The 16,438-nt window shown below is 38.7% G+C and overlaps 1 protein-coding gene across 1 annotated transcript; it reads left to right on the top strand.

Annotated features, from left to right (window-relative positions):
- The first annotated feature begins 12,303 nt into the window (after nucleotides 1-12,303).
- On the top strand, nucleotides 12,304-12,735 carry LOC148122757 (mitochondrial import inner membrane translocase subunit Tim10 B). Its single transcript, XM_087903880.1, has one exon. It carries the CDS (start codon nucleotides 12,325-12,327, stop codon nucleotides 12,625-12,627), a length of 303 nt encoding a protein of 100 aa, XP_087760006.1. The 5' UTR covers nucleotides 12,304-12,324; the 3' UTR covers nucleotides 12,628-12,735.
- The last annotated feature ends 3,703 nt before the right edge of the window (nucleotides 12,736-16,438 follow it).

Genomic DNA, 16,438 nt, shown 5'->3' with positions numbered 1-16,438 from the left:
CTAATTCTGAGATAGAAAAATTACTGCTTAACGGTTACTGATTAAAAATATGATCTAAGTTTATGCAGTCAGTGACAGTTGCTCATTAAAAAAAGATGTAACTAATTTGAAAGTAAAAGGTAGGAAAATATATTATATAAGTGAAAGTATATGGTAACTATGATATCCTGGTATAGGTATATCAGTGTTAGGTAAGAAGATTGTAAAACTGAACAATCAGAGGAAAGTCTATATTTTAGGATAAAAGGTGAGTTCAGTCAAAAGACATAGCAATCATAAATATGTATACTTCTAATCATAGAGAGTCAAATGAAGCAAAATTGAAGCAAAGGGAAAAAATAGATAAATGCACAACCAAAGATAAAGACATCAATCCTACTGTCAGAATCTGATAGAACAAGTCAACACAAAGTTAATGATTACATGACCCATAGAACAACCATAGAACTAATAAATATGAGCAGGTATAACTTCAGCATATCACAATTCATTGCATTTCTGCATTTAGCAGAAGTGATTTCAAAAAAAGAAAGTCAATTCTATTTATGAAGGTATCAGAAAACATAGAGTAATTAGAATCATTTTATTGAAATACATGTAGGATTTCTTTGCTGACAATTTAGAAATCATTAATGAAGGAAATCATAAATAATATATAATAAGTGGTTTGATAGTATTAGAATGACATTTCTATACAAGTTAACCATAGATTTAATACTGTCACAGTCAGAATTCCAAAAGCTGTGTCTGGGATATTGACAAGTTGATTCTAAAATTCTTATAAAAATGGTAAATACTTAGAATGGTTAAAACAGTGGGCTTAGGGCATCTCTCAGCCTTAATCAGAGAAACTTCTTTTGCAATGGATGGCAATTGAGACCCCTGTGGTGCTTTAAATTAGAATGGCCCCTATATGTTCAAAACCTTCCAATTCTTTCTGCCTCATGCTTGTGGATCAGATATAACTTCTCAAATACTTGTTCAGCATCATACCTAACTGTTGTCATAGTCTCTACAATGATGGTCACCGACTCACCCTCTGAAACTGTAAGCTCTTATTAAATGCTTTTCCTTGTAAGTTGTTGTGGTGGCTTACATGAGAGCAGCTCCCCATATTTGAATGTTTCATCACCAGGGAATGAAACTGTTTGGGAAAGGTTAGGAGGTAGGGTCTTGTAGGAGAAAGTATGAGAGCATGGGCTTTGAGATTTCAAAAGTTCATTCCATGTCCGATTTCTTTCTGCCTGCTGCCTGCAGCTCTGGATTTAAAGCTCCCAACTACTGCTCCAGCAACATGCCTATCTGTTTTCTGTCATGATGACTATGAAGTAACTCTTTAAAACTGAAAGGATGCCTCCAATTAAATGTGTTCTTTTCCAAGAGTTACCTTGGTCTTGGTGTCTCTTCACAGTAACAGAAAAGCCATTAAGACGAGCCTCAATTCTTTATCTTCCTAAACACAATTTCCTTATTGATTCCTTGGGAATTTCACATCATTAACCCTAATTCCGCTCGTCTTCCAGTCCCCACATATCTTCCTCTCACCCCCACAGTACCCCCCAAAGAAAACTGAAACAAAATCAAAGTAAGCAAGCAAACAAAAACAGGAACAAAGCGAAAACCAAAAACCAACCAACCAACCAAACAAAAAAACGCTCTTCCACTTCTCCATCTCTTCCACCTCTCCCACACCTCTTGGTCCATCCTTGTGGCTCTGGGAGCTTTGGCGTGTCACACCATATACCCTTTTGTTCAGTCAGCTTTACTAGCAAATGCTCATTGGCCTGGTTCAAGTCCTCTGGTTTCTGGTACACCATCGTCACTGGATACTCACTGAAAGTCCTCTCAGATATTCTGTGGTCGCCCCAAGCCATGGAGATCCTGCAGGTATGGTTCCACAGGACCAGTTCTTTCACAAGCTCCAGCAGATCCTAGATGGTGTGGATGTTGTTAGGGTGAAACCTTTTTACACAGGCAGAAAACAAAAATGCTAGGATGCTCAATACCCCAAATCAGACCTTCAAGTCTCACCGGAAGGCATGGAGATCTTTGCAGAAGAGGTATGAAAAGAATTAAAAGAGCAAGAGGTGATGCATATTTTCTAGGAAATGGTGTTTTCCAGACACAGCAAGCAGAGAACTCACAGTGTTTGTGATAGCATAAGTTCTGTGTAAGTCCCATTCAGAGAAAATCCCAGCATAGGGGAGGGAGAAATGGAGGTGTGTAGTCTAAACACTAGCTGAGGAGCTATTAGGGCCTGAGCTCCAATATGCTGACAACCCAAACTGGGCTTGACTGGGAAAGAAGAAAGAAGAAAAAAACAAGAAGTTGGTGGGAAAAATATGGCAGAATTGAAGGGTACTAAAGGAGGAGTTGAGGGCGGTAAAAATGCACTTAAAATATATTGCATGAAACTCTTGCGAAATTAACAAAAATTATATAAAAAGGAAAATAATGGTGAGATACTCACCTTGTTTGATTTAGTGACTTATTTTCAAGTTGTTGTTATCATGCTAATATTATACCAGTACGGTGTTATACTTTCAGAGAAACAAGACACAGTAGAAGGTCCAAGAATGGATCCACAGACCGAAATTGGTTTGTAATAAATGCTTACTCAGTGTTCAATCCTCTATAGAATTTGGGGTAGGGAAAGTCTTCTTAAAGGGCCACATAGTAAATAATTCGGAATTGCCACCTATTCTGCTGATCTTTCTTGGCTCAGTGTTTGTAGCAGCTATAAACATGGAAATGAATGGCTGTGGCTGTATTACGGAAAGATTTATTTACAAAAGCAGATGGTGGGCTATGCTGATCCCTCCTACCAAAACATAAGGAAAGCACATACAATGGATAGAAGAAATTATTTTTTTTTTTTAGTAAATTTTATTAAATTATAAAAGTTTCCATTTCCGCCCCCCCTCCCAACACCCTCCCACTCCCCCCACTCCCCCCCTCCTTCCCCTCCGTCCCCCAGGGCAGTCAGGGTTTCCTGCCCTGTGGGAAGCTCCAGCTCCCTCCCCCTCCCTCCAGGTCCAGGAAGGCGAGCGTCCAAACAGACTGGATCCCCAAAATCCAGCATATGCAGAGGAAACAGGTCCCAGTGTCATAGTCAATGACTTTTCAGAAAGACCCCGGGCCAGCCACAGTCAGAGAATCCGGCCAAATTCCGAGAATCTGGCTAGATCACGTCCTCGTTCAGTCCCAGTCCGACTGGCCCTGGTAAATTCTCATCAGATCCGTTCCCTTGTATCAGTGGGTGATAGCATCCCTCGCAGTACTGATTTCGTCTTTCATGTTCTTCCTCCTTCTGCTCCTCATTTGGACCTCGGGGGGCTCAGTCCGGTGCTCCAATGTGGGCCTCCGACTGCATAGCCGTCCTTCGCCAGACGAAGGATCTATGGTGATAAGCAAAATACACATCAGTATGGTCATGGGCCACGGCCGATTCAGGCACCCTCTCCTCTGTCCAGAGAGCAATCTGGGGGATTTCTCCTTGGACCTGGGATCCCATATATAATCAAGTCTCCTGTAAACCCTAAAATGGCTCCCTTAGTTGAAATATATTGTTCCCTGATCCCATATTCATCCTACCTCCCTCCCCCCGCATCCCGGCCACCAAGCTTTCCCCGTTCCTCCCCTACTCCCTTCTCTCTAGCCCTCTCCCCCTCCATCGACCCTCCCACCCCCCCATGCACCCGAGGTTACCTGGGACTCTTGTCTATTTCCTACCTCCTGGTGGATAGCTAAATAATCGGATAGAAGAAATTAAATACAGAACAACTTGGCTTATGAAGCTTGTTAATATAAAGTAAATGCACCGAAGCATGTGTGGTGTGCATACAAAAAAAGATGGAAGAATTGATCGTGTTTAACTTATTTATAGAAAAACCCAGAGGGCAGCAGAGGCGTGGCGTCTTTGGAGACACTACAGGCACAAGTCATGAACTACTGCAATAGTAAATATTCAGGTTCTTTTATTTTTCTTTGTTTGAGATGCATTCTCACTTTAATACCCAGGGTCCTGGAACTCACTTTGTAGTCCTGAGTAGCCTTGAATTCACCATGACCCTCCTGCCTTTACTTACCAAGGGCTGAGATTACACGCATGAGCCACCATGCCCAGCCATCAGGAGGATGTAGATATCACCAGGTATGGCCTTAGTGCTTTTATCCAGGAAGTACAGTTAATTTTAACACTGTGCTTCAGACTAACTGTCCAAGTGTGGCTGTGGAAGTCCTTCTCTGACAGGATAAGTGGACATCAGCTTCTCAACCCTAGCAGAGAATTGTGATGTGGTCCAGACACTGAGATGAGGAACATGCGGATCCAGCAATGTGGGGCTACCATTCTGCGAGAGTCCACATCCTGGATAGGTTAGCGTACTCGCCTCACCCCCTTCCATCTTTCTCTTTGTGTTATGCTGTAATTTGATCTGTGCACATTCCCTCTGCTCTGACCTGGAAGGAGGCTTCGCTAGATGTCTGTCTGGAGGCTCTTATTGTCAAGGTGTCCTCCACATGGGATAAGAAGCTTTTTAATGAATGCTGTAGAAGCAGTAAAGAACTACCCAGGAAAAACGAGCAAAAAAAAAAAAAAACCCAACGACTTGGTTTACTTCCAAATTTACAGTGTACATCAACTCAACCTCAGATGGATCAAAGACAGAAGTCAACAATAGAATCTAAAAATAAAGTTTTATGTAAGTTTGCTAAGAAAAACTCTGTTTAAGTATAAGTAAAGATGGCCCAAGCTATTAGGACCTCTTGAGTGCAATTCACTTGGTGGTCAGAAGTTTTCCTTGTACTGACAGCCCTTCCTTACCTCAGGACCCGAACCCAAGCCAAGGTTGGGCCCTGGAAATTTTTAAACATGAGAAAAGATTTATTTTTATGATATTTATTTTATATGTGTGCCTATGTGAACCATGTGAGTGAGCCTTTCATGTGTGCTGGTGGCCCTGGAAGCCAGAAGGTGTTGTATCTCAAAGCCTGAGCTACCCTGAACCTCTCCACATGCTGGGAACTGAATTGCAATTCTCTAGATAAGTTTCCAGGGTTCTTCCCCACTGAGCCATCACTTTAGCAGACAAAGATTTATAAAGAGAACAAAAATTACTAAAAACAAAAGAAAAAAATGATAAATTGGATTTCAGCAAAGTTACTAGTCATACATGTTAGACATTAAAAAAGTAAGCCACAGAGAGTGATTACTTTTTGATATTTTTCTCTGCATGTGTTGTATATAGGATAATTTATGTTAATAATATATAAAAATGTCTACAAATAGAAAACTATATAACCCCACTTAAAAATAAGTAAAAGAGCCAGGCGGTGGTGGCACAGGCCTTAGCACTCAGGAACTAGAGGCAGGCAGATCTCTGTGACTCTGTGAATTGGAGGTCAGCCTGGTCTACAAGAGATAGTTTCAGGATAGGCTTCAAAGCCACAGAACAACCCTGTCTCAAAAAAACAAAAAAAGGGGAAAAGAATAATTGCTTCAAAAAATTATATATATACATATATATAATTTATGTATATATATATTCATGTATATGAATGGATGGTCAATATAAATGCAGAAAATGTCTGGTATTAGGAAATGTAAATGAGAGATATTTTACACTGTCATAGCTAACTATATCTGTCAAGTTGACCCTCTTGGGAACAGGGCACTTTCATTGAGGAGCGGCTTTCATTGGACTGACCTGTGGCCATATCTGTAGGACATTTTCTTAGTTGCTAATTGATGTTGAAGGGCCCAAGCCATGTTGGTGGTGTCATCCCCAGCAAGGGGTCTTGTTTCCATTCCTGGTTTGGTTTCACTTGATGACACAAGCCAGATAAACAGTCCTCCAAGATGATATTGGCCATTGTCCTATCGCAGCAACAGAGGGTGTAGACCAGGACATGTAACTATAAAGAAGATAAAATAAAAATATTTAGTTAAAACAAAATTAAATTGTGTAAAAGCTGAAATTCATGCGCTATTTGGGGCTAAATCAAACTTACTGAAAAGACAACAAAGAGATCTTAAATGTATCAGAACCCAGTGGAAATTATTTTGGGGAATGTCTTAGCTCTGTTAGAAGAGAACCTCCAAGATAGACTTGTGACAGGTCCCAGAATGAGTGTATATATTATGAACAAAGGTCAACGGAACAAAAACCAAAAGAAAAAAAATGTAAATACTTCCTAGAGAATAAGATCAGTGCATTCTGAACACATGGTAGGGAATTTTCCCAAATAAACACCTGTTTTAAGAAGGAATAGACAAAAATGGAAGTTTGGCCAGGCATGGTAGCACACATCTTTAATCTTATGATTTGGGAGGCAGAGACAGAGGCAGAGGCAGGAAGATCTCTATAACTTTGAGACCAGCCTGGATTACTGAGCAAGTTTCAGGACAGCCATAATTTAGCTAAACACACACACAGAAAACAAACAAACAAACAAACAATCCAGATTCCATTGACAGTTTGCAAACAACTTCCAGTTGGAAGTTTTGAAACTTTGGTTTTTCAAATTCTCAAGACTAAGATGTCATTTTATAATCCCACATGCTCTGCAATGCAATGCTGTTGCAGAACATGATTTTAAGATGAGTTATATTCGTTTTTGCTGTGGAGTATTGTTTCAAAATATCTGGGAGTTCAAGGCCACATTGGGCTACGTGAGATTGAATCAGTCTAAATAGAAACAGAGCCAAGCAGTGAGTGACTCATACCTTTAGTCCCAGCACTAAGGAGGTGGAGATAGGAAGTGATAAGGCCAGGTAGAGAGAGGAATATAAGGTGGGAGGAGACAGGAGCTCAGGATTCAATCTGAGGTTTCCTAGAAATTGCAGTCTGAGAACTTGTAGAGACAGGATACCCCATTCGGTCTGAGGATTTAGTAGATGTAAGAACTAGTAGCTGGCTGCTTTGCTTGCCTGATCTTTCGGCTTTCACCACCAAATATCTGCCTCTGGGTTTTTATTTTTAAGGCCAATTAGAATTCACGCTACATCTTATGCCTTCATAGACCAGGCTGTCTTTCTGTTTCCTCTACATGTGAGACTGGCTTCCTCATCCTTCTGCCATCATACCTTCACCTCATTATTGGTAACTACATCCCTTCTTAAACTGTAAGCCCAAACAAATGCTTTCTTCCTAACTGCCTTTCTTTGACAGGTATTTGAGCAGAGCAATGAGAAAAATAATTACTACCCCTGGCCTAGTTGGAGAGCTGTCTCACCTGGAGGGTTGAAAGAAAGGGTATGCTTGAGTAGTTCATCTTTGCCAGAGATGCTCTTGTCTGCTTTTTTCCATAGTACTTATATGTAAAATTTTACTTGTAGACAGTTTCCATGCTTTCAGTGTATATGTATTATATGTATGTAATAAATAAAAATACATTATATGTATGAAACATTCATTTACTACCTTATACCTTTACTTAAAACTGGTTATAACTTTATAGTGACCAAGCACTTGACCTTCACTGTTTTAAGAAGTGATTTTTGTCTTGCTCTTACATGGGAGGTGAGCATATGTGTATGTAAGGTTGTTGATGATATGTAAACACCAATAGACAAGTAACAAAAATCAGGAGTGATTAGTTAGTACAAGGAATAATGCTCTATTTTTTATTAGTTAATAAAAGGAAGCTTGCTCTATTTTTTAACAGAAAAATGTGAATTTAAACAGTATGCTATTTTCATCTACTAAATTGGCAGAGATTCAGAACAAATGGGATTTCAAATTGTCAAACATCATGAAATATAATGCATAGTCTTTCACTTTGTGAAATACAATAGTATCATTTATGCAACTTACTCTCAAACATTTCAGGGAAAAATTACGGCTGTGTCTGCAGAGAAAGGAAAAATAGGGTAAATGCAATTACATGTTAACATTCAGAAAATCTGATAAGCAGTATTGGAGAATTCTTTGAATTGTGTCTTTTCCATCACTGTTAATTACAAAAGGTATATTCTTCGAAAAGTAAAAAGAAAATGTGATAATAGGGATCGATATACTGATGTCAGTGGCCATTTCAGAGGAACAGCAATTGAAGTTCAAGTGTCAGCCTACCAGGAAAATTAGGAAAATCCCTGATGGATGATTTTGGATAGGCAAGGCTCCAGACCACAGACTCCAGAATGTCTTTTGCTTCTGCTGTGCCTTTACATGGCTGCTGCTGCCATCATCCTCTGGTATCTGGCATGGTGTGAATGGGTGTAGGGAGATTCCCACTGTCTATCATTTAGTGTATATATTTCATGGAAACATCCCATTCTACAGGGCATTTTCCCTGAGGATTATTATGAATATGATTTCCTCCTAGGCTGAACTGTCTAATTGATAATAATGATGTTAGTTTAAATAGAGTTTTGATGATTAAAAATAAATACAAGGAGGTGTTGCTCAGCTAGGACGGTAAATTTCACCTAAGGAGCTGCATAGATCTCAGCTCAGGTTAATGATTAAGAAAAACAATTGAATCCCCAGGAGCCAAGCTGGCTTGGATTCTTTTAATTTTCTTAACCTTAATGTTGTGAGATGTGTTCACAGGTTTCTGAGTGCATCATAGCTGAAACAAAGTTTTGAAAACAAAGTTTTGAAAACAACTTAAAGTAAGACTAAAATGTTTTTGTCAAATAGTTTTGAGGTGGAAAACCCAAGAAGGCAATCTAAAGTTTTAGAAAGACACATAGTAGAGTGCAGAACTCTTTAAGGTCAGGGAACAAGAACAAAACAGCGAATTATTTTTAGTTGATGTGCCTTTCTTGCTAGGACTGCTTGATGACCAAAGGTGATGATTAATTCCTTATACCCATTTCTGCCCTCAATCTCCTGATATTAGAAACTATTGATGAATGGGTCTGCACCCTAAAGATCTAAAATGGAGCTGGCTGATTCTTTTTCATATATGAGAGCTTAGATTTAGGATTCCTTTAAGATTTCTTATAAGCTTACCTTTTGAGATCAGTAATAAAGTGATTGGCCCTTTCTTTGTAACCACAAAATGCAGCCGGCACTGCTAGTCTATAACAAATTGTTTGGGTGTGAATGCACCTGGGTTCTTGGGATAATTTGTTTTACACCTGTAATATGTAAAATGTTTAATCATGTAAGGGATATGGAAAACATGCTGTTTTGTACTTGTATTCATTGTAGTCATTCACTTAAAAACAGAATGTTATCACATTCCAATTTTTATGTTGCTTGAAAAATTTTGCTAGGGTAAATAAGCTGCAAGGGAAAGATTAAAGATAGATTTAAAATGAGTTAGAAGGAAAACATAAAGAATGAGAGAGTTAGAAAAAAACATCAAGAATGAAAGAGTTAGAAGGAATTAGAAGAAAAACATCAAGAATAAGAGAAAGAAGAGAGAATAGAGAATGCAAAAGAGGATAAAGAAAAGGTCTGAAGGAATGCATCAAAAGTGTGTGAGTGTCCTTTTCCCTTAACTCCCTCAGATTAAAAAAATCACAGGATGCGCCAATTCTGACTCTGTGGATTCCCTTTGAGTCTTGTGCTGCTGGAGGCTGACCCTCCAGGCAGCAGTAAACTGAGAACATGATTAAAATATATGAGAATATACTGGGAAAGAAATTGAATATTGATGTCACAGCCAATCCTACATATTTTTAGTGAGAGAAGAAGTTTACAAAACTTCACAAAAAACATTGTCTTGAGCAATGTACATTCTGTTTTGTTTTGTGTGGCTCAAGTCTGGAAATTGTTTTTAATAATATAACAAGGTGTACTGAAAGTAAATGTATAACATTTATTAAATCAAGCATTATTTATTTATAAGACTAAAAAATAGGAATGCTAAATATCTTCTAATAAACAGAGTCATATCTAAATTAATAGAACTTCTTGACTGAGTATATTAAGAAATGATCAAGATCTTATCGGACATGTGCTAGCATTTACTCACTTCGGATCATGATCTAACTATGCTAGGTTCGTGTAACTTTCCTGTTCCTTTCAGTTGACATTCATGAATAGTGTAGTTTGATATGAGAGATAATATGTGATACTGAATGTCAAGTTTAGGACATACAGCTATATACATAATTGGAACTGGTTTTTAAAATCTGTGGAAATATAGCTGCTCCATACTGATTCATATAAAAAGCTGTCCTAAATGAACTCAATGGGTTAAAAAGGTACATAAAATTGGAAAGAGTTGACGTACTATGGAGTGTGGAGGCTGGCAGCTGGTGGTAGACTTTTTCAAAGTATATTAGGTTTATGTATAAAATTCTAAAGTATTTATTTAGAGAAAACTACTATGAAATAAAGACTGGAAGGAAAATTGCCAAAAGGGTGTTTATGATTGTTTTTGTATGTTAGGATGCTAGATATATTTTATTTCTGTACTATTCTCTATTTTACAATTTTGGGTAATAATTATGTGTTAACTTTATAATGAAAATGATAAAGCATTGGAAAGAAAAAGCCATAGCAGAAGTGATTTCAGTTCAACTCTCTCTATAGCTTCATTTAAAATACCATAAAATTAAAAAATATTGTTATAAGTATCATCAGGTTAATTAAGAAACATGTAAGTGGTGTTCAGATTTAATTTAAATTTATTTCTTAGAACCTAAAATTATTAAATTTTTTATGGCAACATCAACATGCATTATAAAATCTGTCAGAGAATATTTGATGTCTGGATAAAACTTAAAGTGAGACAGCATTTCCCTAAATATCTGCTTTGTGCTGTAGGTCATGTGAATACTTAATTCAACAGTCTGGCTTCTGGTAAGAAAAGGAAAAGGCAATGCGATGTATGATGTAGCACTGGAAAAAAGCATGGCCTTTGAATAAGGATTCTGAAGAGGAATACATGTCTTCAAATACATTTTGGTCAGCAAGTTATGTTTTACAGATATCCACTGTGAAGGAAAATACATTTGTGGTGAATACATTGGCTATGAGATGGACATTAACATTAGATGTAAATTAGAATTTGCCAGTGGGGCACCTGCAGTCGTGTTGACTTTTACAGTAATAAAAATGTTGGAAAGATTGTTCCTCAGACCTTGAGACCGAGGCCACCTGCATCTGGAATAGAATTACATGTGTCAGGAAAGAGTAGGAAGGAGTGGCCAGAATCTCAAGGGAGGTCCTAATAGCTTCCTTGCCCTTCCCATACTGGAAAGCTAACCTGCTGGACTTGAGGGTCCCTTGAGAGCAGTCTCAGCTGCTTTGAATGGGATGGTAATGGCTGTCATGCTCATTGGACCGTGTTCAGCAACACCATTTCCTGCACAAATTCTAAGCACATTTAGGCTCACTTTTATTGCATAAAACTAAAGCTTAAGGTGGAGAGATTTCAATAAATGGAAAAAAATATAGAATGACTGTAAGATCAAACTGATCTTTTAAAGTGAGTGAATTATAAAACACACATATCTTTTTTCAAAACTTCCTTGAAGCACAACTTAAACCCAGATGATTTTGTATGTATGGCACCCATATAACATGCTGAGGAAGATATATTAAAAATCTTAAAGATAAAATAATTTATTTCAGAAATGGGAGGGAGAAAATAATCACTGAGTTATAATAGGCCCAAAGGAAGTAAACCCTGAAGAGGAGAGATGTCAGTGTCATTTTGAAGAGATTAAAATAAAAATCATGTGTAATTATCTTGTCAGTTCTCATCCTCTGAAATATTAAAAGCTTGATAGGTTTATGACAATATTTATATCACTTACAATGTATTTTTTAATTTTGGCTCATATACTTTAGTAAAAGAAATGATTTTCTCCTCTCAGAAGTTAAAGACCAACTTTATGTGCTGGCTCTAATGTGCCCTCAAATATTTCACATTTAAGAGAAGAGAATGTGGAACCATCTTATGTTTAATATAGCTAACCTTTTAAGATTAAGATATAAAACTTGCTGTTTTTCTCTTTTCTTATCTACTCAGCTCTTCAGGTTCATGAGAGTAAATTCTAGAATATGTAAGAGTGCAGAAATGATCCATTTCAGCATCTTTATCCTCCTGATACAAAATTTAAGATCCTGAAAGATCAAATTTTTACAGTCTTCTCTCTTTTTTAAATATTTATTTATTTATTTATTATGTATATATACAGTATTCTGTCTGCATGTATGCCTGAAGGTCAGATGAGGGCACCGGATCTCATTACAGATGGTTGTGAGCCACCATGTGGTTGCTGGGAATTGAACTCAGGACCTTTGGAAGAGCAGGCAGCGCTCTTAACCTCTGAGCTATCTCTCCAGCACCCTACAGTCTTCTCTTTTAAAAATATTAATTTAGGGAAGTCACGTGTGCCACGCGCCCTGAGCCGTGATGGAGCAGCAGCAGCAGCAACTGCTAAGAAACTTGCGAGACTTCCTGTTGGTCTACAATCGGATGACCGAACTGTGCTTCCAGCGCTGTGTGCCCAGGCTGCACCACCGAGCTCTGGATGCTGAGGAGGAGGCCTGTCTGCACAGCTGTGCCGGGAAGCTCATCCATTCTAACCACCGCCTCATGGCCGCTTATGTGCAACTCATGCCCGCCCTTGTCCAGCGCCGCATCGCGGACTACGAGGCAGCCTCGGCCGTGTCAGGTCCTGCAGAGCAGCCCAGAGACTCGGCAACAGGCAGCTAGCCATCCCCTGGCCCGGGAGAGAAGGTGCTTGGATGGGCGCCTCTGTGAACCTTGGTCTTGACGAAATTTGTACAGAGATTGAGCTTGAAAACCCGACGTTATTGCTCCTTTTCTTGGAGTCAATAAACCGAGTTTTTACTCTGGTTTAAAAAAAAATATTAATTTAAATATAGCTACATCATTTTCCCCATTTTGTTTTCTCCCCTTTGTTTTCCATGCCCCTTCCCTCTAACTCCTATCATGTCCCACTCCCCAGCCCTTTCAAGTCCTCTATCTCTTTTTCTTTGATTATTATCGTTACACATAAGCCACATGTAAATGTTTACACATATAACTACAAGTTGCTCTGTCTGTTTATTGTTGTTTGTGTTTTTTTTTCAGGGTTGATTATTTGGTACTGGATTGTCTATGAATGGGGCCCTATGAGATCTTCTCTTCCACGTTGGCACATCTATGGTATGTCTACTGGTGTTGTCCTTCTTCAGGCTTTGTTTAGGCAGCCATACTGCTGAGATATGGGGAAGAGGATTATAGTTTTCCTGTCACTTGTAGGAGACAGATTCCCACAGCAGATCTCTTTTTATTTATTTATTTTACATACCAGCCACAGTTTCTCCTCCCTCTTCTCCTTTCATTTACTCCCCCCACTTTCCTCATACTCCCCTTACTCTTCCTCCTTGTCCATTCAGAAGGAGTAAGACCTTCCATGGGAGTCAACAAAGCATGGCACATCAAGTTGAGGCAGTACCAAGGAATCCCACCATAGGGAACAGGTCCCAAAGAGCCAGCTCATGTGTCATGGACAGGTCCTCTTCTCGCTTCTAGGGGCCCCACGAAAGGCCAAGCCAGAGAGCTGTCACCTAGATTCAGAGGGCCTAGGTCAGTCCCATGCTGACTCTGCAGCTGTCAGTCCAGAGTCTGTGAGCTTCCACAAGCTCACGTCGGCGATCCGACGTGATCCCTGTGGGATTCCCTGTGACACAGCAGACTTCTTGGTCCTCTGGTTCTTACAATCTTGCTGCCCTGTTTTCTGGGATGTCCCGATGGCTCCTTCGGTACAGGAATTGTGTTGTAGATGTTATCTGTTGAGGTCAAGCTCTCCACTATTAGTTGATCTTTGTATTGGACCAGTTGTGGTTTTCTGTTGTGGTCTTTGGGACAAAGAGGGAAGCTTCTGTGAAGGGGGATGAGAGCTCCATTTATATGTGAGCATAAGGATAAGTTTTAGTATTCTTTGGGATCAAAAAACTTTATTTTAAAATAGCCTAGCAAGTAAATAAAAATAGCACATACCAAAATCAAACAGATCCATAATCTATAAAAATCAATGAACGTCTATATGGTTAGAGCAAGAATTTGGAATAGATGCTGTGGGGCTTCACATGAAATTTTATGCTTTCAGTACCAAATATATTTTATGAACTTACTCGTTGCCCGAAACAGAAATTTATGACAGAATTAAAACCTAATACTAGAAAATCACCTAGCTTTACATGTTCCTTCATATCTTGTGTCCATTATTGCATTAGAATGCAGTTAGGAATTACGCTGGTGTAGCAAAGTCCTGGCAGTTGGTTCTTTTCTAAAATGCATGATCTTCATAAATCAGGTACTTGACAATGTCTCAAGTACTAGGCATGATGTCCCTCCATTTGAGTGGGTCTCAAATCCAATCAGACAGCTGATAATCACTTCCAAGATATGAGTGTCACTATTGCACCTTTGGAGATATCTTGCCATGTTGGAGTCACAACTCAGTGGTGTTTTTGGTACTGTTCCCTCCTCCCCTGTTTAGCAACTTCTAATATTATGAAAGCTAGACCTCAGGGAGGAGACTTTCAAGGTAGATTCATGTCCTATGCCTGAAGTGGGCAAAGTCTTCAGCAATAAGGATTTATTTAATCTCTGGGCTGCAACCAAGGGCGCACTTAAATTTAATTTTAATATGTAATAATGTGTAATAATATGAAATCATATTATTCTATTTTTACAGTCTTCTCTTAGCTACAGTGGGATGAATGTCTTCAGAAGCAGTTGAGTCTTCATGTGAAGAATTCACATCACCTCTGTTACACAGTATATTTCCACGATTTCTTTTTCTTGAGACAATGTATTCTGTCCTGGAAACAGATACTGGAGATTAGGAAAAAGTATGTGGCATCCATATATTCTTGTTGGGTCCCTAGAGGACAGGCCTTTGCACCCCGGCTTGATCTGTTTTGCACTTTTGTGGTTGGTTGAAAACAGGAAAAAAAAACCCAGGAACAATCTGTTGTTTTCAGCAATGTTTCTAAGGATGTTTACTTCAAGCCATGTGGGTTATGGTGATGAGCTTCCTGCTTTTGTTGGCATGGCCTCCCCTGCTTAGGGCTATATATACTGTGTGAGAAAGTGGAATAAAGGCTTGTCTGCAGAACCTGAAGTTGTGTTGTGTGTTAATCCCGACCTCCCTCCCTCAGAAGAACCACAGCTGCTGTGCTGGCATGGCATATTCTAATTTTTAATGAGACACTTTTTGAACACTCTTCTTAGTATAAATATCAATAGCTCCTTCTTTCATGATCACAGCTCCGCTCATCCTGATCTGGAACCTTAGAGCGTTGAGTGGTGCATTTGGCTGGATGGATCCTTTTGATAGGGTAGGTGGAGAAAAAAATAGAATAAGGTAGAATGCATGTTCCTTTTCATCACATTCTTCTAGCTAAGCCAGAAGACTGCATTAGAATTATATAAAATTAGATCTGCAATATTTTAGCTTTTTAATGTTGTATCCCTTGGACAATGTGTGCTCACTGGACAGATGGGTTAATCATTTTCAGGCATCATTTACATCATTATTGTTCAAGGTCACTAACTGGACAAGACATGTATTGCATAACTCAATATGATTTAGCGTTTTGTTACCTCATATCTTCCCCTATAAAAATATGTCTTGGAAAGAAACTAAAGAATGAAGAAGGAAAAAGTACCACAAAATGGCCTTCTGGAAAGTTCTAACTGTGTTAGAGAGGTCACAGATATGCCAATTATTGGTAAATGTATGTGGTTTTCTTTACTCCAATACCTATAGTTTGAATAAAATTTCTCTTTTAAAGACAATCATGAAGTTATAGCAGTATAACAGTAAAACCAACAATTGGCTTTTTATAAGGAAAAGCTTAGGTTTATAAACAAGTGTTCATTTTGGAATTTCAGTAGCATTTTGAACAAATCCCATCTTGTTTAATTGGCATGTCAAATGTTAGTATTTTTCATGATGTGTTCAAATGCAATAGTTGGCATTAATTTGAGTTTACAATGTTGATGTGGGATTTCCCTCTGTATGCTGTGATTAACATTGGTTAATAAAGGAACTGCTTTGGGCCTACAGCAGAGCTATATGGGAACAGAGCTAGGCAGGGAAAACTAAACTGAATGTTGGGAAAAAGAAGGTTGAAGTGAGAGAGAAGTCTTGTAGCCCTGCTGGAGACAGATGCTGGAACTTTAGCCAGTATGCCGTAGCCTACGTGGCGATACAGAGATTAATAGAAATAGGTTAAATTAAGATACAAGAGTCAGCCAATAAGAAGCTAGACATAATGGACCAAGCAATAATTCGAAAAATATAGTTTCTATGTGTTAATTTTGGGACTGAGCAGCTGGAAACCAACAAGCATTTTCCTCCAACAAATTGGCATCAACGTGGCTAACTAAAATCCACTTAAAACCTGAGAAAGCTTAAAAAACAATTTTAGACACACACACACACACACACACACACACACAAAACAGAGTTAAGCACGACTTCTTGGTGGCCATTTTGCTGGTGGCA

Source organism: Myodes glareolus, chromosome 3 (genome assembly GCF_982192425.1).
Source record: "Myodes glareolus chromosome 3, mMyoGla1.1, whole genome shotgun sequence".
In the NCBI taxonomy this organism is placed as follows: Eukaryota; Metazoa; Chordata; class Mammalia; order Rodentia; family Cricetidae; genus Myodes; species Myodes glareolus.
Note: the sequence above shows the minus strand (reverse complement) of the source record. Positions and strands in the feature narration are given on the sequence as shown.